The sequence below is a fragment of the Cavia porcellus genome, unplaced genomic scaffold (genome assembly GCF_034190915.1).
Source record: "Cavia porcellus strain 051 isolate PalLab524CR breed Dunkin Hartley unplaced genomic scaffold, mCavPor4.1 scaffold_20, whole genome shotgun sequence".
Taxonomy (NCBI): Eukaryota; Metazoa; Chordata; class Mammalia; order Rodentia; family Caviidae; genus Cavia; species Cavia porcellus.
Window position 1 is genome coordinate 33,392,835 of NW_026947503.1, and position 26,571 is coordinate 33,419,405.

General features: G+C 39.1%; 1 protein-coding gene across 2 annotated transcripts in view; it reads left to right on the plus strand.

Annotated features, from left to right (window-relative positions):
* The window catches only part of Myo5b (myosin VB), a 359,763-nt gene that overhangs the window by 128,658 nt on the left and 204,534 nt on the right, over nucleotides 1-26,571 (plus strand). For both annotated transcript variants that reach the window (XM_063231700.1, XM_063231701.1), the window contains exons 2-4: nucleotides 10,422-10,532; nucleotides 18,115-18,286; nucleotides 19,520-19,664. In XM_063231700.1, the coding sequence (XP_063087770.1) occupies nucleotides 10,422-10,532; nucleotides 18,115-18,286; nucleotides 19,520-19,664 (428 nt within the window). The remainder of the gene's footprint in view (nucleotides 1-10,421; nucleotides 10,533-18,114; nucleotides 18,287-19,519; nucleotides 19,665-26,571) is intronic.

A 26,571-nucleotide genomic window follows, 5' to 3' on the forward strand; every position in this document is an offset into this window, starting at 1 on the left:
CTTAACCCCATTTGGAGCCTTGTAGATCCTCAGTGAGCAATTCTCCTTCCTGTCCGGACTTAGCACAGCCTGGAAACCTCCCCATCCCTATCTTGCCCACCCCACAACTTGTCCATCTAGCATTCAGCATGAACCTTACTTCTTCAGCAGTGTCTTTGTTGATGATCCATTCTAGATGAGGTCCCCCTTGAGTGCCAGGGTTATGGCTGTTATTGAAGCAGTGGGGCCATTGAAATAGATTAGCTTGTCATGTGGCCAGGTCAATGAAGATAGGGACGTGGGTTTCTTCACGTTCCCCAGAACCCAAACTGGACCTGACTTGCAGAGGTTTTGAGTAAGCAGTGGAGAAATGAGTGAACTTAGTTCCATGTTTCAGCCTGTAGTCCTTTATATGTTAGTTGGAATATGCAGGAGTTGAAGAAGGCTTATTTAACAGCCTCAGAGATGAAGTGTTTGATTAATCGGAGATGGGAAGACTGACATGATGTGAGATGTTTGTGCTCCAAGATGGGCAATCTCTTGAAAAACAGCTTGAGCAAATCAGTGTGCTCATGTTTCAGATGCAGGTTCAGGTTCCCCAAAGTTACTGCTCAGAAAAGTGACACTCGTATACATTCTTTTGGTTACTTTATTTTCATCAGTGAAATACTGTTTGCAGCAGAGAGCTTAGCTTGTAACTTCTGTCACTGATGACTTTGGTTACTTAGAGAGCTCGCATAATGGAACACATTTAAAAGAAAAAAAGACAAGCAATTCAGACATGGCAAATATTTCTTGGGCTATGACTTTCTAATAAGTGTGATAATGATTATAAACTAAGACTGTTTCCAAGTGCTCGGATTACAGGTGAGTGCCGCCACCCCCAGCTTTACACAGTCCTTTTAAATAAGGGATTTGCAGTGATCCTTGGTAAAGCATTCAGAGGCTTTAAAAAAAAAAGACCCTTTATCCCCAATTTAGACTCAGGGATTTATATTCTAGTTCATTAGAAGTGGACATACAGGAAGCACTTATCTAAAATGTCTGTTGATTCTAAAAGAGAAGTCTAGGAGTGGTTGCATGAACATATTGTTGAAGCTATCTGTAGGCTTCTGGTATCAGTGTAGCTCCCATCACTAAAGATAGGTTGCTGGTAAAAAGTAGCTCCCCAAATGACTGAGCAATTCTTCCTGTACTGCAAGCACTACCTGTTGTGTTCAATTGTCACGTAAGGATAAACTGCTTACTCTGTTAACTACATCTGCAGAGCAGCAAAGTTTGCCTTCAGCCACATGGAGATTTGGTTCTTTATAAACTTCAAATACAGATGTACAATGTTGATTAAGATGAAATTGTGATTGATGTAATCAGATAGCAAAACAAGTTGACTTTTTATCAAGGTAGTGGTTGAGAATGATGTGACATCATAGCACACAAGGTAACAGATACTAAAAATGTGACCATAATGACATTCCAGACATATGTAGATGGATTTGCCTTTTGTTGTAATTGACTTTTGTTTCATTTAAAGATAGGAAGTATTACAACTTTACCATTTAACTATGAAGTGAACATATACAAAATGAAACTTTTCATTTTGTTTTGTTTTTGTTTTTCCTATCTTCCTTTATTCCAAGAGTGGAAAGAGGCTTTTTGCTGTCCTGGTCTTTATGCATTATATTATGGTTCCTTCTGGTGCTCTGCTTGGCCTTGTTTGCTTTTATGAAGCAAGATCAGGAAGAATCTGAATTGAGCCTCAGGAATCTACCTGATTGGATCTGGAGTCATATACAAGTTTTCAGTTATTTACTTGGCTCTGGACAAATAATACATTGGCATAAATTCTCTCTGGCTCTGAATTATGAGGAATTCCTAGCAAAGAGAATTTTGGGATGTATGAAAGTATAATAGATTTAGGAAGATGTTAATGGGAATGAACAAACAGAAACTGAGAAATCTGGCTTGCTGCTAGGGGAGGAGAAGTTAAATAACTTAGGAAATAAATTGGAAGTCATGAGGGTGGGTGTTCCCATGAGGGCTTTGCATGCACATGGTTCTTTGGGGGTTATTTGGTTGTATCTGTATTTTCCTCGAGGGAGTCCTCCATGTGTCAGTCTCAGGGTCACAGTTCTTGCATGGTAGTAATGACTAGCGGGCACTTAAACTATGTGCTAGATACTATGCTAAGGTTTTATGTATATTAATCCTAACAATAACTCTAGTACTTAAGATCTTTTCCCCACATCACAGATGAGAAAGCTAAGCCTCAGAAATATGCTGATGGGAGTTGAAACAAACTCCTTATACCTGACTCAGCTTCCATATCTGTCTCCCAAGTGGGAGCCCAAAAAAATGGAAAAGAATGATGACCAGCATCCCACCCTTGGGGATATTTTGGCTTCCAAAATTGGGGGAGTAATCATCACTGGATTTCAGATGCAGTTGGTATTTGGGTCCATAGACACTGTCTTTGACATTAGTAAATATGGAGATGATTGAGAGAGGTTCTGTTGAGATGGGATGACCAGCCTATGTTAGCTTTTGCAAAGTAAGAATTTGGAAGACAGTGAGATGTGACCATGATCAGGCAAGGTGTTTTCATGATTCCTACAAAATAATACCCTACCGGAAGCCAAGCCACTTGAGAATCTGCTATTGTGATAGTGGCAAAATGAAACTACTGGCTTGTTTGGATGTATTTTTTCTTTCTTCCTCCTCCATAGAACTATTTGCTTTAATAGGAGAAGCTTCAAAGTAGACATGCTTACATAAACAAGACTTTCAAGTGGCTTTAAGTGTGTTTGCCTAAATTCCTTGAAGGACTGAGCTTGAATATTGTCATTTTAAGAGGGTATATTTATAGGGGAGTACACATTCACTTGACCTAGATGATTTTTCAGTCTCTGAAGTACTCCAGGACTCTATTACTTTATGCCTGGGCCTCGGGCTTTAGCCAATGGCAGCAAAGAGGCTCCTGTTCTGCTGGGTGACCTCTAAGTGCTGGCTCATCATCTTACTTTTTTGGAGGAGGTAGGGCATTTATTTACTTATTTATATACACGTTTGTAGTACATAATGCTTATATTCCTTGTGTGAAGTTTGTTCATGTACATAAACATTGTAATGCCTTTCTTCCCTCCCTTACACTCCCCTTCTCCCTCCATCTCTTGGTCCCTTCCCCATTTGAAAAAGATCTATCTCCCTTCTTCCTATTTATCTGTTGTTTTGGTCTTTATTTATAATTTGAGTTTCTCATATAAGAATAATATAATATTTAAGCTTGTTTCTCTGATTTATTTGAAGAAACAGCTATTTTTTTCCCTTGAAATCCAGTCTGTCCAGTTATTCTTTTCATTTGTTGGTGTACTTGAACTTAAGACTTGTCTTACATGGAGAAGTTTGGTGACTTTGTTGGTATGCTTGAACTTAAGACTTGTCTTACATGGAGAAGTTTGGTGACTTCTGTGTTTCTTGAGGAATGGAGGCTGATTACCTCAAATTTGTATCTTCTACAATAAGTTTTAGCAAAAATTTGTGTTGTGAGAAAATGCTTATTGACTATATTCTGTTTTCTATCCAGAGAATTCCTCTCCACTCATCCCTAACCAGACTTCTGATTTCAATTATGGAACAGAGATTTGAGTGCCCACTAAAAAATGAATGTTACCTTAGTGCCAGGGATACAGCAGTAAACAAATCAGGATGAGATAGTATTATGGTTTGTGTCTAGATGTCCCCCCAAAGGCTCATGTGGTTATATGTGAGGTTTTTTCAGACCTGGTTAGATCTAGAGTGTTGATGCTGGAATTGATTCATAATGTTATGCTATGCACTAGGATTGAGAGCCTAAGTACTACCTACTCTAAGTAGCCTGGGTAAAATATAAAGGATAGAAAGAGGTATGGTCATCTCTTGCTTGTTTAGCTATCTTCTGCCCACCATGAAGTGTTTCTTTGCAATGCCACCTTGACTTGGAGCCAGCTGATTATGGACTGAAACCTCTACAAACTGTAAGATAAATAAACCTGCTCTCCTTTAACTTTGGGTGGCAGGTATTTTATGTTAGAGATGAGAAAAGTAACTAAGGCAGTGTTCCTACTCTTGGCACTCTGTACACACAGGAATAGACAGAGAGATGATCTGGGCAACCACCAAGTTAGGCCATAGGTCCCTTTATGTCTTTTCTTGGGGTTATACATGTAGACTTCCTTGATTCGGATCAAAACTCCATTATAGCTAAATCTTCAGTCTGCCATTCCTGTAAATAGACATTTGTGCTTTTATGACACTTTACTTGTATAAAATACAAGTGCACACGTTAAAATACAAGTGTTATATGACACTTACTTGTATAAAATACATTCTCAGCAGGGCCTGAGCTACTCTTAAGAAAATTTGTATTTCTGCAGGATGCGTAGGCAATGGAAGACTTAGAGACTAAGCCCTTTCCTGTGCTTCTGCCCCAACGTGGCTCTGGGAACTTAAGCAAATTGTTTAGTACTTTTAACGCTCTCATTTTTCCTCTGTAAACAGGAGTGATAACCCTGCTCACCTTAACTCAGTTTTGAGACTAAGGTGAAATGATTAAAACCCTCAAGATTACTTAAGTTAAAGGTTATAGAGGTAGCATGGTTAATAATTTCAGGGAGCGAATGTTTGAAATGTGTCTGTTGTCTTTCCCTAAGATCTACCTTTGCTCTGGACCTTGTTCTGAAAGAGTGTTTTAATTATGATAACATTTATCACATGAAAAGTTTTTAAATGATTGCATTCTACCCTGAGATTTAATCTTAATTATGCAAGTAGTGCAGGACATGAGTATCGGTGTTTTTGTTTTTTAAAGAGCTGAGCTATTTCTTATATTGAGAGTCAACACAGTGATTTTTCTCAGGTTTTTGGAGTGAAAAAGATTAGATCCCAGTAGATTTTAATGTACCATGATTGCAGGCTGTCAAAAGGATCACAGTAATGTGAAACATTTTTAGGCTTCTTATTTTTCTATTCCCATTCCCTAATCTTATCCAAAATTTCTATCAGGACTCTGCTTTCCAGACAAATAGTACGCAATATTGTCAGTATCATCTCATCAGTACATATTGTAAGTATGTACTCTATACCACAGCTTAGAAAACATTATGCTTTAGGTATAATTTGTAGCACATTATTTAACTGAGGAAAACACGCCTTAGACCGTGTATTAACATGAGCTAATAAGTGGAGGTTAGGATTCTCACCAAAATTTTCTGACTATAGAGCCCACATACTTAACCACAGTGCTGTACCGCATGAGAATTCATATAGATGGTTAACAGTATGCTCTTTTAGACATTGTATTTACATTTTTTGCTAGACTTTTTGGAGAGTTCCATAGATTAGGAGACTCTGCAGGATGGAATTCCATGTTCAACCACAAGCCAATAGAGGCTTATCAGGGTCTGTGTGAGCAGTTACCCAAATACCCACTAATTCTTAACGTGGCTTGCTCCTGGGACTCACCTGGACAGCTTCAAGAACACTGCCTGGTTCCCGCCACCAGAAGTTGATGTAAATAATCTGGGGTGTTGCCTGGCATGGGAATTGATAGAAGAAGCTCCCCAGGTGATTCTAAAATGCAGCCAGAGTTGAGCTGTATTGTCACAGGCAGCCACTCCCTTAAGATGGGTATAGTGTTGCCATTGGAGCTAGTCCTGCAGAGATGAAAGAAATGAACAGGGGCTGAAAGATCAGCTCAGTTCCAATGCTTTTGCATTTAATAGAGGCATCTAGTTAACATATCCGGTTCTTTCCAAAGTCAAAACGTCTTTGATAATTTATAATTGTATTTACTTTGATATGAAAGTATTAAGCATATTTAAAACAGCATCGCGATAAATCGGGCTGTATAATTGTTACATAAGTGAGATCTTTTTAACAGTCTGCTGCCTTATAGTAAAGCTAGTAGAGGTCTTATTTGTTTAAGGAAATTCCTTGAAGGTGAGAAAAATTGAGGCAACTCAGAGCCTTGGTTTCTAGAGTGTTTGCATCTGGCTCATATAACCCGCTGTGAGAACATATTTTATCTTACTGTTTTCCCATGGGCTAGTAGCCAAAACCTATGTGGAAGAGGGTATATAAGAGTGCGGTTGGCACTCTTGCACTCACAATGTATGTGGTTTATGTCTAGATTGAGGGAAATTCACAAAATATAAAACTAAATTTAGTGGCATTTAGTACATTCATGATACTGTACAACCATAACTTTTGCCAACTTAATTTTCCTCACCCTGAAAAGAAATCCCTTCACTCCCCTCCAAGTCATTAGTATCTGAAGCTCAAATGGTGGTTTTCCTGCATTCTTAGGTCTTGCTACTTCTGTGCTTGTTTCTCTGTTCTTTAGTTTTTGTATGTGTGTTTCTTGGTGTTTAATTTGCACTGATTATATACTGTTTGGAGGCCATGTATCTTCCTTGAAATTGATGTGTCTTGTAGGTGGTAGGAAGGAATGGTGGTTAACTGTTTGCAAAGTCAGTATGTGAAATTTGATTATGGGTAAATGACCCTTGGACATCCAGTAAATTGCTTGTGTGGTAAGCGTGACATTAGGTAAACAGCCTTGCCCAGTGGGAGTTTCAGGTTGAAAATCCATGAAGTAGGATAAAAGTGAGGCAAGAAACAAATGGGCAAGGAGGTTACAGATGCCAACTTCCCTGTACCCTCAAAACACAGGGTTGATGTCATTCTGGTTTAAGACTGGGCTCCTATACTCTTGGTGCATTATCCACAAGTATCATTAATGAAGAGATTGAAGATGTATGTGTGTTGGCATTTAGCCCACAGCAGATGTTTACTGAATGAGAGTCTAAGGTTTTCTTAATCAGATTCACATATATAATATGTGCTCACTAACCCCTCTTAAGTCTGCATTAACTTGTTACATACCCTGTTTCTCCTCCTCCCATGAGGTAGTTATTTTTCTTACAAATTGGTCACATCACTCTATTAGAGAATATTTTTATGGAAATTATCTGCTCAGCTGGATTTTAAAGGTTCTTGAAGTGCAGTTAATTTGTACTGTTTTGGACCATGAGAGACTTATCACATAGGAATAAACTGAGTCCTCCATAAAGACATATTCTATTGATAGTTTTGGAATTTAGTGAACATTAGCTATGAATACATAGTAAGTATTCTGGGTCACATAGTAAGTATTCTGGACACAACAACTCAACTCTGTAACTGAAGTGTGAAAGTAGCTATTCATAGGATGAAAATGAGTAAGTGTGGCTATATTACAGAAAAATCTTGTTTCTAGACATCAACATTTTTTATGTAATTTTTTTTCATGTTACATGACTAATCAGTCATTTGATATTTTTTAACCATTTGAAAGTTTAAAACCCATTTCTAACTCATGTACAAAAAAGGCACAGCGCCAGCTTTGGCTCCCAGCTGTAGTTTGCTAACCCATTCCAAGGCGGAGAAATGAGAGACCATGTTTCAGGATCAGACACAGTGGTCAGACATGTAGGACCTGATGGAGTGGGTCGAGGGGAAGGCTTTGGCTTTGCATTCCTAACATGTCCCTAGGTCATGGTGATGCCAAGGTCCTCACAGGAAGGAGTAAAGAGCTAAATATAGCATTATGGCAGCCATTGCTGATTTACTATCATCTTGTTTTGAAGTCCTACCATGCTTTTGTTCTGGACTTTTTTTGTTTTTTTGGGGTTTTTTTGGGTACTGGGGATTAAACTCATGACCTTGCGCTTGCCAGGCAAATGCTTATGCCACTGAGCTAAATCCCCTGCCCCTGCTCTTCTGTTTTGATTGGTTCCATCCTGTGTGGTTTATTTGATTTTATTATGTGTGGTAGTATAGATAATTTTTTTTAGGAAAATGAGATATTATAATATTACACTATATTATAGAGATACAATATAGTAATTGCTGATTTCCTGTTACTTGGTTTTGAGGTCCTATAATGCTTTCATTCTTTTGAATGGTTTTATACTATATTTTTATGTTTGATATTATTGTATGTGAAGGTATGTTCAACTATTTCAAAGAATAGAGACATGGTAAAAAAAAACAACACAATAGAGCTAAATATAGGATCATTAGGATCTTACTACACTCTTGATGCTCTGATTAGTTTTGTAGAAATGGAGGAATACAGAACTCAATTTTTTACCAACCAGGTACTTTTGGTCTCCTTTGAAAAAAGAGATTTGTAAGAAATGGGAGGTAAATGCACTCTTTCAGATTAGGAATGGAGCAGAGGAAGTAGACAGGCAGCAGATTCTCCCAGTGCTGCCCACCGTTACCTGTGCTGTGAGTGGCACGTGGCAGTGGGATGGAGGCCACATGAGGCTGTGACTGGGCTGTTGACTTGAGTGTCCACACATCACCTCCATTCCGTGTCTGCTAGATTTCCTGTATTTTTTCTTGTTTATTTGTCCTAGTGATATCTTGAGCCATTCTGGACATCATTTACATTGAGTGGAGACTTTATTTTGGGTAAACTTGCTTGGGTGTGCCGACAGAAGGGAAGTTCTGGGAACATAATTCTGCATAGTGACCAGAAAGAGCTGTCATGAGGCTGGAGCGAGGCCACTCATCTGACGCCTAGGAACAGCATATTACAATTGCAGCTGAGTGGGTGGTGGGCTTAGATGATCATGGAGAGGGCCACTTAAAACACCCGAGAGGAAAAGGCATGCTGACTGTTGAGGTTGACAGATGCTCAGAAAGCTTTCTCTAGAGATTATATTTGACTCAGAAACTCCCAGATACTGTAACTATAAAGTTATTTGTTTCTATAAACTGCTACAGTATCTTACTGTAAAGATACCATAATAATGTGCTTTGAGACAGGCTTGAGGCACAGAGAGAAGGTTATGATTTTGTGAGTCTGCTTCTTTGTAATGCCAAGAAAAAAAAAATGAAACTTTTAGTCACATACCTTGGGCTGGAATGTGAAACATATAAACGGGTCAATGTTTTCTTTCTCACTGATTAATGTTCTGATTGTATTGCCTTAGGACTTTTACTGCTTGATTCTAGAGACTAGAATGGCAGGAGTTGCTTTAAAAAACAAAAACAAACAAACAAACAAACAAACAAAAAAGCAGAGGACCACAGAGAGGGAAATATTGTCTTTTAAAAAAAAAAAAGAAGCAAGGCCCAAATAAAGCCGGCTGTCTGCTTGTGCATAGGTAGCTGATTGGTCCTAGCACTTTGTTTAGAGCTATTGTTCACTGGAAAGGTATGGATTATACCGCCTCAAGCATACATTCTGGCTGAACTTTTTTGACCAAAGGAGCCATAAGAATGTTCTGTGGCACAAAAATTGAATGTATGTGTGTACAACCTCTGAAGCAAAGGAGCCCCATGGAAATCCCTTAGCCAGGAGAGGAAAATTCAGAAAGTTGGCAGCTGCGTGAAGGGCGAGACCAAGAGTGATGATAGTACGTGCAGACGCTGCAGTTGAAAGCTGCGAATGCTTGTCCCTCTTGAGGACCTTTTCTGTCACCCCAGACCCTGATGTTGTCTGATATGGAACCCAGAGCTTAGTTTTCAGTTTCACGGGTGATTCTAACATGCAGCCAGGACTAAGAATCTTAGTGAAATAGAGAATGTATCTGGTATATCACTGGCTACTACTCTCTGTGTTCCTGCTTACCAAGAAGGCCTGTGTTCTTTCCTGCAAGAACTCGGCTGGGTTAAATAACTATCTCCAAGTCAGGCTAGCACCTGCAGGATGTGAAGTAACAATTTTGTGTTATGTGTGTGGCTTAAAGAATACACAAAGAAATCTAAGTGGCTGACAACTTGGATGCTGAAGTGCATTGGATTTGTTGACTACTTTTACTTCTGTGGGAAAATAACTTGACCTCTGAAAGCAGAATATCAGAGCAGGGTTTCCCAAACTGTAAAGATTTGCTCTAAGCTCTTAGTTTTTGTGTGTTCTAGTTTTTTTTTTTTTTGGGGGGGGGGTCTTTTTCCTTTTTATCAGTACCGGGGATCGAACTCACGACTGCCTGCTTGCAAGGCAGGCGCTTATGCCGCTGAGCTAAATCCCCAGCCCCATGTGTGCTGTTTTGTTGCTTTTAGCATGCCAGATCTTCCTTCTGACATTGCTTTTTCTTTTCTTTTTTTTTTTTTAATCATTCTTTGAGAAGATGATGCAAAATCCTTGTGGCTTTAACCAAATGTATACATAGTGCTTTTTGGCCAAAGTCTGACTTCATTGATCTGTTTTTTACGAGTTAGAAGGTGCCCTCTGCTATCAATCCTGTGAGTTATTTATCTGTTATCATGATATTGGATCACCTTGTGTCTTGAAAGGGAGGAAAGGTATGTGCAGATGGCTTTAAAAGTTTGTCTGACAGGGCCCCTGCTAGATACGTGTTTAGAAACTTAAATGTTTCCATTTTGTACTAAATTTATTCTCTCTTATCTTTCAGTATACAAGAGTCTGGATTCCTGACCCAGATGAAGTGTGGCGCTCGGCTGAACTAACGAAGGACTATAAAGAAGGAGAAAAGAGCCTCCAGCTCAAACTGGAAGATGAAACTGTAAGTGCAGGTCCTGAAGTGGGACACTAAACATGTGCCAAATAGTATTCTATGGTACATTGTGTGCTTAGACTTTTCCTGGTCATTAAAGCATCTGAGACTCTGGATTCTTTCTTCGTTGTTATTGATAATAAACTAGAAGTACTAAATTATGAGCTGCTCATTGAATGTCACATAGTAAGTTTCCATTGACATTAGCAGTGTAAAAATCATTGATGTCTGGGACAAGAATCCTTTTGGTAGATCGGAGGGAACAAGAAGTCCCCTCTGTGGAGTTGAGGCATCTGTGGGTGGCCAGGAAAGGGAGTTGTGCCAAGGAACACTGCAGATGTGGTCAGGAGCATGGACTTTGGAGCCAGCCTGCTTTGCTGGGATCCTGACTCAGCCTTTACTGACTTTATGACCTCAATCAGGCTAGCATTCTTTCTGTGCCTTAGTCACTTTCACAGTCACTAAGACACAATACTTGACACTTAAACCTATCCTGTTTTAAGTAGTTCATGTTGATTTATGGTTATAGCCCACTGTGGGTTTACTTTAGGTCAGGAAGTACCTGGTGAGAAGTCCTAGGCGGAGGAGAGTTGCTCAAGTCAAGATTGCCAGAAAGCAGAAGGGAAGGGAACAGGAAGGGAGATACTCTCCTCCAGGTCATATCCCTACTGCCCTGCCTCTTCTGACTGTGCCCTACCTGATAAGCCCTGTGACCTTCCCTAAGCCCTGCCTCTGAACACATGAGGCTATGGGGCATCCTGAATGTGAACCATAACAGTGTCTATTATTTTCTAAAAGTAGTGCCTGGCGCGTAACTTTTTATATGTTGGCTTCTGTGAAGAGTATTCTTTTTTGATTTGTGAGGAATTTCAGGTTGTTTTCCTCAAAAAGGGACAAAGTAGTCATTGTGAAATTGTATTCCTCCTCAGAACTGATTCAGCTTTGCATGAGCGTTTTGTGACCAGCCCACTGTGATTTGTGAATTTCATGCACTGTGCTGGGTCAGATGGGTAGAAAGTTGCAGCCCTAACATTTCAGGAGCTCTGTGTTAGATGAAGCGGTGAATGTAAAATAGAAATGATACAGTGTCTCCATGACACATTGCAACAAAGAAGCAAGCCAGTGAGGAGCAGGGGAACAAGTGAAGAAACCTACTGTGGCCTTGCTGCCCAGCAAGGCCAAGCTTCTTGAGGAGAGAGGGTGTGAAAGGAGCCGGTTGCTAAGGGTCAGGGTGCAATGGGCTGAGAGCAGGGTATCCCGGTAGGAGTCGTGGGTACCACATTCCTGAGACCTAAGAGTCTCTTGGGTGTGGGAAAGGGAAGGAAAGAAAACCAGAGTACTCAACCCCAATGGAGAAAGTAACAGTCAGGTGATTTTCAACGAGACGTGGGAAGACATGGAGAATTAGCTTTGGGGTAGTGAGCAGGCATTGCTTGGAGGAAAGGTTGGTTTGGCATAATTGTTGCCATCCCTAACTTACAACACAAATTCTGTTTCATGTCCTTTCATCCTCTAAACTACTTACTGTCTCATTGTTTTTCATTTTTTTCAAGCACTTTGGTCTGGTCTAAATGGTTCGTGATTAACCTGTTGCTTGAACATTCTCCTGCTAACTAGTTTTGCATCATTTTGGACATGCCATTTGTTAAAACTGGAGGAGGACCTATGAGTTTGTAAGGTGTGGCCCTGACCTTTCCCTAACTGCAGGCAGCCTTTGCTAAGCCTTTCTTGTTGGTTTTGAAGTGAAAACAAAACCCCCACCAGATGGAATCTTGTTTACCATGTTGAATAATTTCCCACCCCACACCCGAAACAAAATGAAATGAATCCACCCACTTGAGTGATGTGTCTTCTTCTGCCAACAGATTTCATTGCAGTTGATCTTTTCAGGTGGGTGGCTGTTTTTAAAAGTTGTACAGAGGTAGCGAGGAATGATCTGCCATGCTGCTAACACAGAGCAGATGCTGGCCTCTCTGGCTGCACATGGATTTGGCCCTGCATGACTGACTAGTCTGGTGGCTTCCTGAGGCCCATTGTCCAGCTCCTTGGCTTTGAGGCTGGTCAGTATGGAATCAGAAGGAAGCCTGGGGCTGGAGATCAGCCCCTCTCGAGAAAACAGGCTGAGTGTTTTCTCAGGGGCCATGGTTTGCTCATAGTTAACTTTGAGCATCTTGGCCACTGTGTGCCAGAGGCAGGAGTGTGGAAGCTGCCTGGCTGAATGCTGAATACTCAGAGCATCTCCTCTGAAGCAGAAAGCATCCTTGCTGGCAGATATCTGACCCAGCTGCTCTCCCTACCCTCAAAATGTTAGGGCATTTTAGTGGAAAAAGCTTACAGTTAGGTTCTCTGCTAAGAGTGTCCTAACCCCAGGTTAATGGCAGGACCTTCCTCCTTGATGTTGGACTGTCCTGCATGTGTTCGGGGTATTCAGACTTCTCACTGTATAAACTTCATTTGTGACTATTATGGCAAAACATACGTAATGTCAGATTTGCCATGTTAACCATTTTAAGTGATCAGATGAGTAGCTTTGGCAGCTGTGGAACCATCATAACAATCCTTCTCCAGAGCTGTATTCATTTTGTAAACCTGAAACTCTGTCCCCATTCAACATTAACTTTGTAATCCCCTACACTCATCCCCTGGAATACACCATTCTACTTTCTGTCTCCATGGCTTCGTTCCAGGTACATGGTACAAGTGTAATTATACAGTGTTAGTGCTTCGGTGTCTGGCTTATTTCTCCTACCATAAGGTAAATGTTTTACCTGACACCTAGTGTAAAAAGAATAGTGTCTTCCACCTTTTCCTCCTGAGAGCCATGATGAATATAAAATGTCTGTGTGCTAACCCTTAGCCTAGAACCCTGCCTCTGAATGGGTCAGGCCTTTCAGGAGACATAGCCTTCCATCCATGTGGCATGCTCAAGCTTTGACTGGTGTGTTAACTCTGGCCCAGGCATGTAGTTTCTTTCCTGGCCCCGCCTCCCTTACAAACCGCTCCACTCCTGCCCTCTAGTGGCTGGGAAAACTCTCCCCTTACCATGGTTTTGCTTTTAGGTTCTTTGAATGTAATTTGTATCCACTATGAGTTTGAGTCCACTATCTGTCAGACACCTTGATGGTAAATGCTCCCTCTGTGCAAGGACCTGACTTCTGTTCATGAGAGTAAAGAAGATGGGAATTAGATAAGCTTTACAGAGAGAAGTATACTCTCAGTGTGTCCAAGCCTGCCCTAACATCAAATGTAGTGGTAGCAAGAAGATGTAACCCTACATCTATTTAAATATTTCAAGTATATATTATCAAAACTATTGAAATAAGTCTAACATTTTTATTTTTAAATATGAAACTTTTTTGGACTGAGTTTCTTGTCTTTTTGAGACAGGGTTTCACTATGCAGTTCAGGCTGGCCTTGAACTCACAAGGACCCTCCTGCCTCAGCCTCCTTACTGCTAGGATTACAGATGTATGCTGCAATACCTGGGTATAAAACAGTATTTTAAGAATAAAGATGGTTGCTATTCTATTCAGTCTCCACATAGATGCCAGTGCAAGGAACTAGCATCTGTGCTTTAGGAATGCTGTGCCTATACCTCTGTATAAACGAATTTAGGAGTACTATGATTCATGCAGTATTATAATGTGTTCTTCATTTATGTGCAGTGATTGCAAATACTCAGCACCTCTGGAGCCACAGTCAGCTGTAAATGTTAGGCACTAATAGCTGTGCTAGATTCGAATTCTTGTCAACAACAACAATCTATTCTTAATCTCTCCTTCCCTCTGGATGTCCACACACCCAGGAGTCTGTAACTTGGAATGCTGAGCTTGCAAGTCCTGCTCTTTTCTGCTGCTCTGGCATTTTTACCCTTTTACCCTTTTACCAATTTTACCGTAACCAATACCACTGACTTATTTGTGGACATGTTCTCACAAAATTACATATGCATTTGCCTTGCACGATATGGGAAGCCTTCTGAGAGGCAATTCATTTGAGAAAAGGTAGAATGCTAGTGTTTCTGCCTGAGGGTGTGCAGACACTGGGCTGAAGTCATGGCTTTCAATCTGAATATCGAGCACAGGTTGGGATGGGGGCTGTGGTTTCATGCTTGGCTATCCCTGTGCTACTTGCCAAGGGGATGGGATGAACAGAGAGAGTTGCTGCACATCTCCAAAGGATGTTTTTAGAGTGATTTAGGGAGGTGTTGCCTGTTGACTCAGATGATGGATGGAGTTCAAATCTCAAGTATTCCACAAAGGTGCATGTGTTAAATGATTATCGGCCAGCCTGTGGTGCTATTGGGAGGGGTCTATGAAGGAAGCTAGATCACTGGGGTGTGCCAGTCCCTCCCCCTCTGTCTTTGCTTCTGGCCACCAGGAAGTGAACCTCTTTGCTGCGCCACACATTCCCTGCCATGATGCTCTGCCTTGCACATGCCCAAAGCAATAGAGCAAACAAAGATGGCTCAGAACTCCTGAAATGAAGAGTCAGAATAAATGATTTTTCCTCATAAGCTGATTGTTTCAGGTATTTTATTGCAGTAACGAAAAAAACACAGCTACCAACTTCAGAATTTAATGAACTAAAATCAGCCCTCAGCACTCTGTTTCCCTTTGTTCCTACTTTATGGAACTTTTCTGAATTATCTTCATGATAGTTGTTTAGTAGTTTCCTCCATAGAGAAAGTTTAATACAACTAGAAAGTTTTACAGGAGGAAAAGATCCTTGATTTAAAGAGGAAAAGTGAAAGAAGCACAAATACACAGAAGAAAATCACACTAACAGATATAACCAGTAGTGTTTGGTGGGACATTGTTGACACAGATTTAATATACAGTTTTAAATGATTGGGATCTTTTTGTATACTACATTTGTATCACCTTTTTTTTTTAATTTAGAAGAATTCTGTGGATAGCTACATGACCATCTATAGGGGCCTATGTCACATTTGACTTTCACTATTTATGGTATTTGTGTGTCTGTATCTTTGTTCACTTGTAAGATTATTTGAAGTTAAGAAACAAGACTCCTCTGAAGGAAAAATTCCTCCTTACTTGCTGCCTTTTGGAGAGCTGGAGCAAGACTGAGCCCACATAGGGTGTATTTGTTTGCCCACACTTCCTCTGAGGGTCTTCTTAAGTCTTTAGGCCTTTGCTTATCAGGTAGATAACATTAGTACTAAAGTCTTTTATTTGTGTATCTTTGGTTACTGGCCAACCTGAATAGTTTTTCATTTGCCATCCATTTGTTATTTTGTGATTTGTATACTATGCTCAACTTTCTTTTGGGGGTGTTTTCTTTTTGATTTTTTTTTTTTTTTTTTGTCTTTTTCCTTTTTATCGGTACCAGGGATTGAACTCACGACTGCCTCCTTGCAAGGCAGGCGTTTATGCCACTGAGCTAAATCCCCAGCCCTCTTCTTTTTGATTTTTAAAAGCTCTAAACCTGACTAGTATGAATGATGTTGTGTAATCCAGAATACCAATGCCTTTCTCCAGGCTGACTTTGTAGGTGGTGTATTTCATGGTAGTTTTAAAGTTCTATATTATAGTCAAGTTTATTAATATTTTCCTATGTAGTTCTAGCAGTTTTAAAAAGCATCCTTCAAAAGTCCTTCTTCACCAGACTTATACAGTGCTTGCTTATTTTCATCTTTATTCTTTTTGGCTTTATTTTTAAATTTTTTACATCTAAATTTATTAGAGAATAAAACAAACTTGACTAATTTTTTCCCTAAATGGCTAATTTACCTACCCCTATTATTTGAAAAATGCATTTATGCATTTACTTATAATTTTGTCATCATGTAGCCATTTTCCAAATATATTTGCATTTATTTCTGGATTTGTTATTACCATTTTTTTAAAGCACTCAGAGCCATTGTACTTTACTTGATGACTTTATAACTTACCTTCAGATGTGGTCATGTAGATAAATGGAAGCAACTTGAGATCATACTCATAAGTGAATAAACCAGAACTCACATTTGTAAATATCGTATTGTCTCCCTAGTGTTAAAAAAAACTGAAAGATATATTAAGATCCAAAATATACAGTAGATATTGTTTTTAATGAAAAGGGCAGAAAGTGCTCAGAAACAAAGAACAATTGGTATAGGGGAAAGGAGAAAAGGAAGAAAGGGAAAGATTATATATATGTAGGTATACATGTGTATATGTATGTATATATAGAAAATTTTACAGGAGGAAAAATCCTTGATTTAAAAAGGAAAAATGAAAAAGAACACATATACACAGAAGAAAATCATACTAACAGATATAACCAGAAAAACAGATATAACACTAACAGATATAACAAGACAGATAACTATCCTAAAAATCTCTGTTCATCAAAAAGAACATTTTGTGCTGTCATTGTTTGATTGATCATTTTTATGCCTAAATCTTGTAACCTGAACAACTACTACTAAGATAACAATCTGCAATATATTAACCAGTGTTAATTTCCTATTTTTTTAAAAATTCTGTATAATTTCTGTCCTTTTTTCTGTTTTGATTTTTAAAATAAAAAAGAATAAAAATAAAAATTTGGTCATGTTCCTTTAAAAGGGGGCATGGAAAAAAAAATGCAGCATAGACAGCACCCTGATAGTTCATTCTCTTTAAAATTGACGGTTACCTCCCAGCAAGTTGAATCTGTGTCCATGGAATTTCCTAAAATTTCTTACATTGACCAGTAATTCTTAAAATATGATCCACAGGCCATCTATTTAAAAGATTGGGACTGTTTTAAAAATCAGATTCCTAGACCGTATCGCAGAGCTCTCAAAATGTAAGTTTGAACCAGAAAAACTTCCCAGATAATACGGTATTAGAAATTTAACACTGAGATAAAACATGGTGAACTTCTTCCTGCTTAAATATACCAAAACCTTTTGTAAATTACTGTGTACATGTGTATCCTTTCAAACATTTTTGAGCACTTATATAGTCCAAATGGTGTGTCAAAAAAGTACAGTAGAAGGCTCTCATTTGCAATTTGACCTTAAGATGTAAAACTTTGCTCCCTGGTGGCATATATTCAAGTTCTTTACTGTACTTTAGGTAAAATTATTGTCTTAGGACGAGTTGCACTTAGGATGTGGAGCAATACATATGCAAGTGATACAGATTCCACTAATAGAGCACAAGGCCTCAATTGCAGATAACCCAAATAAATAAGTAATTTAGGGATTGGAGAGAAATACAGGTAAAGAAATCTCAGCAGTAAATGCAACCAATCAAGGAAAGTCTTCTAGATGGGAGAAAGAGCCACCTCTATGGCAACTAGAATTAAAAACCGAGTATTCTTCATTAAGAAGCAAGAATCCTGCTGCATCTGGTTGTACTTCCTGAATTTCTTGAGTTGATCTTTTATACTGATACACTGAGATTATATTATCAGTAAATCTTTCACCTGGGCTCACCTGTCATTGAAATTCAGACATTTTATTCCTCTTGCCTTCTTTAAAACATTTATCAGAAGCACTTAGTGTCATTGTAGGGTAATGATTGCAGCCAAGAAGATAAGATGTTGAGTACAGGTTTTGTAACTGTGCCTAATTATGTTTGCTACTTGCATTCTTTAGACTTTGGAATATCCAATTGATGTCCGAAGCAACCAGCTGCCCTTCTTGCGGAATCCAGATATCTTGGTGGGAGAAAATGATCTCACTGCCCTTAGTTATCTCCATGAACCTGCAGTTTTGCATAACTTGAAGGTCCGGTTCTTAGAGTCCAACCATATCTACACTTACTGTGGTAAGTAGGTGACTTCTCTTTGCTGCCTGTGTTTGAAAGTGCTTTTCTTTAGATGTTAGTTTATTAAATGGTTAAAAATTCTGATTTTATGCTCATGTTCCAGTACCTCTCATCTGAACCCCTCAAAAGGTTTCCAATCAGTGAATGTGACAAACTACCCTTGTCTCAGTAGGATGGCTGATGTTAATCACTGCTCAACTAAGGGAGAAATGCCCAGTGAGGCAGCTGGTTTAGGCTTGTTCTTGGATTTGTACGAGAACAGTCGGTATCCTAGCTCTGGTACATACTCTCACCGTCAAATGCACACTGCACATGTGAGCTTGGCTTGTACTTTTCTGCTTTAAAAGGCTGCCTTTTTCTCTGACCTTCTTACTTGCCTGTGTACAGATATGCTGCTTGTTGAATCTTTATTGAATTAATGAAGATATCCATAGCAAATCCTTAAGAACAGAAACTCTTGAAATTACCATCTTTGTTTTTCCTGAAACAACTGCTTTTCCTTTTCCTATATTCCAATTTTTGGCTTCTTTACTCTCTTTGATTATTGTTAAATGGTATAACAAAAATAAAACTGTGACCTGTTGCCTCAGATACAGCAAGTTGGAAACTTGGTTGGGGAGTCAGGCTAGGGAGCATTGATGTACATTGAAACTGAGTTCATAAAATACAACTCTGTAGAGTGTTGCAGGGAGAGAAGAGGATTCTATCAAAAAGAATTCGAGTCTTAAAAACCCATCTAAGAATTAAAATCTGGGAAAGGAATTAATTTTTTCATTTGTGTATGGGTCATCTTAACTAAAATACAAGTAATTTATGGACAGAGAGTACAATCAATGTGCTACTTAACCTCTCAGTGCCTCAGCTGTAGCATGAGAGTAACAACTGCACTGACCTGGACGTCAGCTGGATAACCTGAGGAATGCTTTGCAGAGTTGCATTTTATAAACTCAGTTTGATCATTTATGAGTGTGTGTTTATGAGCATGTATGTGCTTGTGTGAGGACACATGCTTTCTCAGGCTATAAGATAGCTGGAGGCCTGGTCTGTGTGTATCTTTTTCTTTTCAGGAATGCCTAGTTCAGAGTCATACAAATGTGTCTAGATTTAAGTTTAGTGGTTAAGATTCCTCCTGCTACCTCTTTTTCTTGTGTTGCAATGTACATGATTGGTGCCTTAAGCTGAGGTCACATGCTTCTTGTGCTATAGAAATCTGACTGCCTTGTCTGTCTGCAGGTATTGTGCTTGTTGCCATTAACCCTTATGAGCAGTTGCCAATCTATGGACAAGATGTCATCTATGCCTACAGCGGCCAAAACATGGGTGACATGGATCCCCACATCTTTGCTGTTGCAGAAGAAGCCTACAAGCAAATGGCCAGGTGAGAATAACCTCATCCCAGTTCTCCCGAGAGTCAGGGCTGGAAGTGGGAATTCCCATTTTGCTTTGCTATTCCTGCTCATCAGGAAACAGAGACTGGGATTGAGGAAACATCTGAGAAATGAAGCAACTCAAGTTCTGCTCCCAATCTTTTATCTTTGTCTTGTTCTTGTGACCTTGAACCTAGATCTTAGGGAGCAATAGTTCCTTAGAATTTCTTTTTTTTGAGAAATAGAATAAAATTCTTTTTTTTTTTTTTTTTTTGTCTTTTTCCTTTTTATTGGTACCGGGAATCGAACTCAGGACTGCCTGCTTGCAAGGCAGACGCTTATGCCGCTGAGCTAAACCCCCAGCCCTAGAATAAAATTCTGACATTTCATTTCTCCTGGGCTTCTTTGGGGCCTTCTTCCTGCTTCCCTGGTATAAAAGAATGAATAAGTGATTGATCAATTGATCTTTTGGTTTTTTGAGTTGGAGCCTCACTACATAGTGCAGGCTGGCTTTGAACTCACTGTGTAGCCCAGGCTGACCTTGGACTTAGCTGTGATCCTCCTGCCTCAGCCTCCCAAGTGCTGGGATCACAGGCATGCACCACATAGCCAGATTCAAGAGTATGATTTTTACTATCTCCATTGATTTGCCCTCTTTCTCATTTTTATTCGCATCAACTATAGCATCAACTGATAAATTGTTAGTAAAAATTTATGAAGTAGTAAGAAATATAAGACCTCATTTCACTTTTTAAAATTCTGACTCTTGTATTTTTAATTTTAATAGTACATGCTTAGAGTACATAGTGATTACATTCCTCTCAGGAAACTGGTACACGTACATCTCAAATCTTTTCTCATCTCTTTCCGTTCTTCTCTCTCCTCTCCCTCCATTTCTTCATCCTCTCCCCTTTTGCAAAAGAAAGACCCATCTCCTTATTTCTTGTTATCTTTCTTTTATTTTGGTCTTTATTTTTATTTTGAGTTTCTCATAAGAGAAACCATGCCATATTTAAGCTTGTGTGTCTGATTTATTTCACCTAGCCCTGTGGTCTCAAGGAGCATTCATTTTCCTACAAATGTCTGAAGTTTATTCTTCTTTATGACAGAGTAGTATCCAAGGGTGTATAAATACTATGCTTGCTTTATCCATTCAGTTGTTAATGGACCTAGAGGACGTTTCCTTCATTCTACTTCTTAAGGAGTTCACTGTTTGGAAAGAGAAGACAAAAGAAGGCAGAAGCCCATAATTGCAGGAAGTATAAATGGAAGCTATGCCCTAGGGTCATCTGAATGGAGTTTGGAGACAGTGTCGCAGAGTCCAAGAAAACTGTAGGGTTTTAGCTGTGTCTGGATGAGTTGGTTGGATGCAGATTGAAAAGGCCCCTAGGTAGGTAGAAACTGTGACCATAAGTGCAGGCATCAAAAGGCATGGTTATAAAATTGCAATGAGATAATACTGTTCCTACCTACTGGATGGCTGAAATAAAAAAATAGAATTTATTGGCAAGGATGTGGAGAGATAAAAATTCTCATACACTGCTAATAGAAATGTAAATTGGTGCAGCCACTTTGGAAAATAGTCTAAGAGTGCTTCAAAAGTTTCAATATAGTGTTCTCATATGACCTAGTCCTAGTGATTCCACTCCCATATATCCTCTCATATTCAATCTAAAAGGTTATAAGTGTTGATGGCAGCATTATTCACAATAGCCAAAGGTGAAAGCAACTTAAGTGTCTATCACTTGATAAATAGGCAAAATAGTGCATATGTACATGATGGATATTATTTGGTCATAGAAAGGAACAAAGACCTGACTCATGCTGCTGTACTGGTGAGCCTTGAAAAAATAGTAAATAAAAGAGACCAGATAGAGAAGGCCACATATTTTATGTTGCCATTTATATGAAATGTCAAGAGTAGGCAAAACTAATTGATATGGAAACTAGATTAATAGTTGGAGGCTTGAGGAAAAATAAAGACTGATTTCTGATGAGTATGATTGGGGGGGTCATGAAATGTTCTAAAATTGGTTGTGGTGAGGGATGCACACCTCTGTAAATGTTCTAAAAACCATTGTTATGTACTTTAAATGAGTGACTTATGAGTTCTATCAAAAAAGTTATTATAAACAGAAAGGCAAGGTTTGGGGACAGTACCTAGGTGGCTTTAACCTATGTGGATCTAGAGTGAGTGGATCTGTAGGGAGTTCTGGGACTGGAGTTAGAGACAAGGTGGGAGGTGGGATGAGCTTTATGTGTCCTATTAGCAGAGTGACCAGTGTGGTCATATGAGTAAGGAAACCTTAGTGAATCAAGTTAAGCATCTTCCTTTTAGGCAGAGTTTCTCAGGATCTCTGTGTTGACGTGCACTGAGTCTCTAAGATGGGGATGCATTACTGTGCCTCTGGATATCATAGTTGAACACAAAACTGTTTTCAAAGATTATCTCAAGGGACTAATGTTCCATGTAACTCTGTTTGGGAAATGCTGGCCCAGAGCACTGGTGACATTTTAGAGCTTTTTGGATAAGAACGTAATACAATTTAAAGGATGTTCAAAGAAAAGTTTTTCTCTCGTGGATATTATTTCAAGTAATCTTTTTCGTTTCTGTATTCTTATACCATTTCCAACGATAAGAATATCTTCTCATGAGCTTAATTTGTTGTGGAAATAACTTGTCTGTTATAAATGACTTGTGTAGAATGGCTGAAAAGTAAGGAATTAAAAACGTATGACACTACCTGGTACAGTGTTATTTTCCTTGTATAGTCAGTGGTACTTTACCCCAGGGCTTATGATTGGTGTGCAGTCAAGGAAGACTAGAAATAATTGGCACATTAATGCGTTTAGTTCTTGCAGTTGTCACATCAGATTAGTTGTCTCTGTGATGCTGATGAAGATAGAGATTTAAGTGCATTGAACACCTTTCTAAGGTCATAAAGCTAGCAAATAGAGATGAAATCTAGTCCCATCTGTTTGACCAGAGCATCGTACATTAGCTAAGAAGCTGTAAGAGTCAACCATCTGTTGACTGACCTGATAGTCTTATTGTATCAGAGAAGATCCTGTCTGAGGGTAACACCAAGGGCCAAAAGGATAGATATTTTTCCCTTAAGTATCTCAGACTCTACAGTGGGGTTAGAATTTTGATATATTTCCCAGCTGCTTTGGTAGAAGCCCGTCTTATTGGGCTTGCAGGTTTGATCTTTTTTTTTTTTTTTTGAGCTGTTTGTTTTGTGTTAATTTTCTAAATGACACCAAGAACACTGTAAAGCAAATCTATTTGCTCAGGTAGCCAAGATAATGAAGCACCACATTCCCCATCTGTCTCTGCTGTGTTGCCAAAGTGTGACTAATAGTGAATATTTGGATTGCTGTTGCCTGAGATCTTGGGGTAGGAGAATGCATCTAGATACACCTGTGGCATTACCCTGAATGGTGACTGAAATGGACCCATGCTCCAGTGGGTACCTTCCTGCAGGTAGGTTCGGAACCCATGAGAGTCAGAGCTTATGGTATCAGAAACACTTTACATCTACATTTTGGTACCAGGGGTCGAACTCATGGTCTCGTGCTCACCACCAGTGCTTATACCGCTGAGCTAAATCCTGGCAAACAGTTTGTTTTTAGATCAAGTTTTAGGTAATAAAGCAACAGCTTCCTTAAGTTTCAATAAAATAGCTTGTTATTCTGGGCTCTGGGATTTGGAAATCAGGCATTCTAGTGCAAAGCCTGGGTTGAACTTTTGGGAGAGAGCGTCTCGTTTAGCTTAGATCCCCCTAAATGCAAAGAATAGGTAGAGAATTTGAAAGCCTGGCAGGGAGCAGTATAGAAAGAAGTATCAATGTGTGTTCTTCTGAAAAAGGTAACCACTAAAAGAAATTCGTAATTGTGGATGTGTTATAGAAGGCAGATGGAATGAAGAAGCTATGAATTCTCCAGGAGATTAAACAGCAAGGATGTAATTGACAACTGTAAAATACTCTGGTATCCATGAGAATAGACTTTAGAGTTTTCAGTATCTCTTCTAGGCTATGAATTTGTGGAACTTCAATCTTTGAAAAAATGTTTTAAAAGCATAATATATAAGTGAGACAAATAAACAGTTTTTATTTATTTATTTTTGGTACCAGGGATTGAACTCACGATCTCATGCTCACCACACAGGTGCTTATACCACTGAGCTAAATCCCTGGCAGTTTGTTTTTAGCTCAAGTTTCAGGTACTATAACAACAGCTTCCTTAATTTTCAATAAAACAGCTTGTTTCTCTGGGCTGTGGGGTTTGGAAATTGAAGATGTAAAGTGTTTCTGGTGAAACCTCATGTTTTGAGTTCAAGAACATTGTGCTAATGAGACCAATATTTTGCTTTTTATAAATTATTTGCTATCCAGTAGGATCCAGAGTTGTGTCCTGATAGTCTTGTCTCTCCTTACTTACTGCATGACCTGGAAAACCTCTGCCTTTGTGGCATCAGTGTCCTCTTGAAGGAGAACATTGGCCTTGCCTTGGAGAAAGATAGAATTCAGTGAGAAGTTGTGAGCTTTTAAAAGCCAATGAATGCTTTAACATGATGGAGCTGTCTGTAATTTATGTGTCTTGCTGCTGAGTGGCTTGAACCACTGGTAGTACACACAAGACTGTCCATTGGATGTCTTTTTTTCATGTTATTTGTAAAAAGTCCACCTAGCACTCAGGAGGCTGAGGCAGGAGGATTGTTGAAATTTCCAGACTAACCTGGGCTACAAAGTGAGTTCCATGCCAGCCTAAACTGCATTAACGAGACCCTATCTCAAAAAAAAAAAAAAAAAAAAAAAAAAAAAAAAATCCAATAAAAGTGATTATGTACTTCCAAGGTTACAAGCCATCTAATGCAACAGTTGTGCAAGTACCATTAGTCATTCGAGCTGGTAGAAATGTGTTAAAACTTTGGAGTGTAAATGTTAAAACTGACACACAACTTTACTAGCTGCTTTTGGATACAATCAACAAAGAAATCCCTGGGGACGTTCATCAGTAGGAAATAATGACTAGCTGAGTTTTTATTGTGATACCTGAAATCATGCCTCTGTCAACTGATTTTTGGATGAAGTTTTGTTTTCTTTCTTACTGGCTGTGATTTCAAATAAATACCATAAATTGCATTAGGATATAGTATTGCAGACACTGCAGATGTCTGAACCCAGAAATAGCTTGCTTTTCTCTGGTGGTGTTTCTGACCTCTTGTATATGTCCTGAGTGTTACACTTTGTGTAGCTTTGTCTCTGGAATGTTCTGTATCATTCATCTGTACTTATCCTTTCCTGCTCACTTGGGTCTCCTTATTTGAGACCACCTGTGATCACCATACCAAGTATGCCGATCTCCGTTCCCTGGAGATTCTAGGGAACTAAGGTCTGTAGCATCTTTGTAATCCTGCCTAATCTCTGAGATACTGTTGTTGTTTATATGTCTACCTATCAAGTTAACATTACTATTTTATTTAAATTTTTGAGTGCAAGAGAAAATTTTGTGCAGTGAATATGGCTAGTGATAACATTCCTATTTTAAAGGAATGTTTATTCATTTTTCTTCACTCAACTTCCATTAACTCTGTAATGGTCTTAATTGTTACTAACAGTTGCACATCTGCAGTATAGCCAATGTGCTTTGTGAGATTAAATTCCAAGTTACAGTCATAAAGCTGAAGGACGCTCTAGTTCACTAACAGTCACTCTATTTTACCTGGGAAATCATAGCATGTTAGAAAGGGGAGAAGATGCAGGTATCTGGAAACTCACGGCACACTCCGAGAACACCAGCTATCATGCCCCAGCAAGCAGTATGTGGGTGCTGTCTGACCATACCCAGTAAGGCCAAACCTGTCCCTCATATTTGTGTGATTTTTAGCAGCTTCCCTTTCTTAGTTATTTCTCTAGTTTCCTGCTTATTTGCTTTCACCTGTGGGCCTGAGCTCTACCCTGTGCAACTGTCCAGGTCATGGGCATTTTCTGACACAGAAGCTCCGTTTGTCATCCTTCCTCAACTCTGGGCCAAACATTCTGGCTGCTACATCCTCTTCTGTATGGCTTTTCATATACTCTCCTGTTTGGTCACCAGTAGACACAATCCAGTTTTCTCTCTGTTAGGAAGGTATTGGATAACCCATGTTGAATAAGTTCAAGAGTTAACTTTTTTATGGGGAATTTTTGGTAGAGGAGACCATAAGTCAGTTAGCTTTTGGCAAGCATTTCACATTATCAACTTTGCAAGGTGCTGCCTATATATCCCCTCCTGCCATGTGTGTGCTCAAGCACTATTTGTATTACAATCTGAATGAAGTTTAATTGACCGGCAATAAATTGCACATGTTTTAAAGTGTAGTGACACATGTTAAAGTGCATGTCTGACATATGTTGATAGATGTGTGCATCTATGATATCATCACCACAATCAAAGTAACATCTCTGTTAATCTCAAAAGTTTCTATGCATTCCTTGGAAGTCCAACTCACCACTCCCAGGTAACTACTGACTTACTTAGTGTCATAGGAGATACTGCTTTTAGGATTTGCTCTCACTTTGCACTTGTGCAACTGACTTTTTTCAAATGTGCTGAACAGGATTTTCCAGTTATCCATATTGCATCATTCCGTCTTTGTACTTCTGGTTCATGATTCCATGAGTGTATCTTCTTGCATTCTGATTTTTACATCTGGTAGATTGTCTCCCTAATTTGATTCATGTATGTTCTTGTCCATTAATTAAGAACTACTCATCTAGATGGATTTGCATTATTTGCAGGGACAAGATTTTCTTCCAGTACTCATCATGTAATCTGATAGAAAAAAAGCACTTAGTCCAAGAACTCATGTTAAGTCTTTATAAAACCTCTGCACACTGGGTTGGTTTGATGTGACTTTTTGGTTCTGCCTGA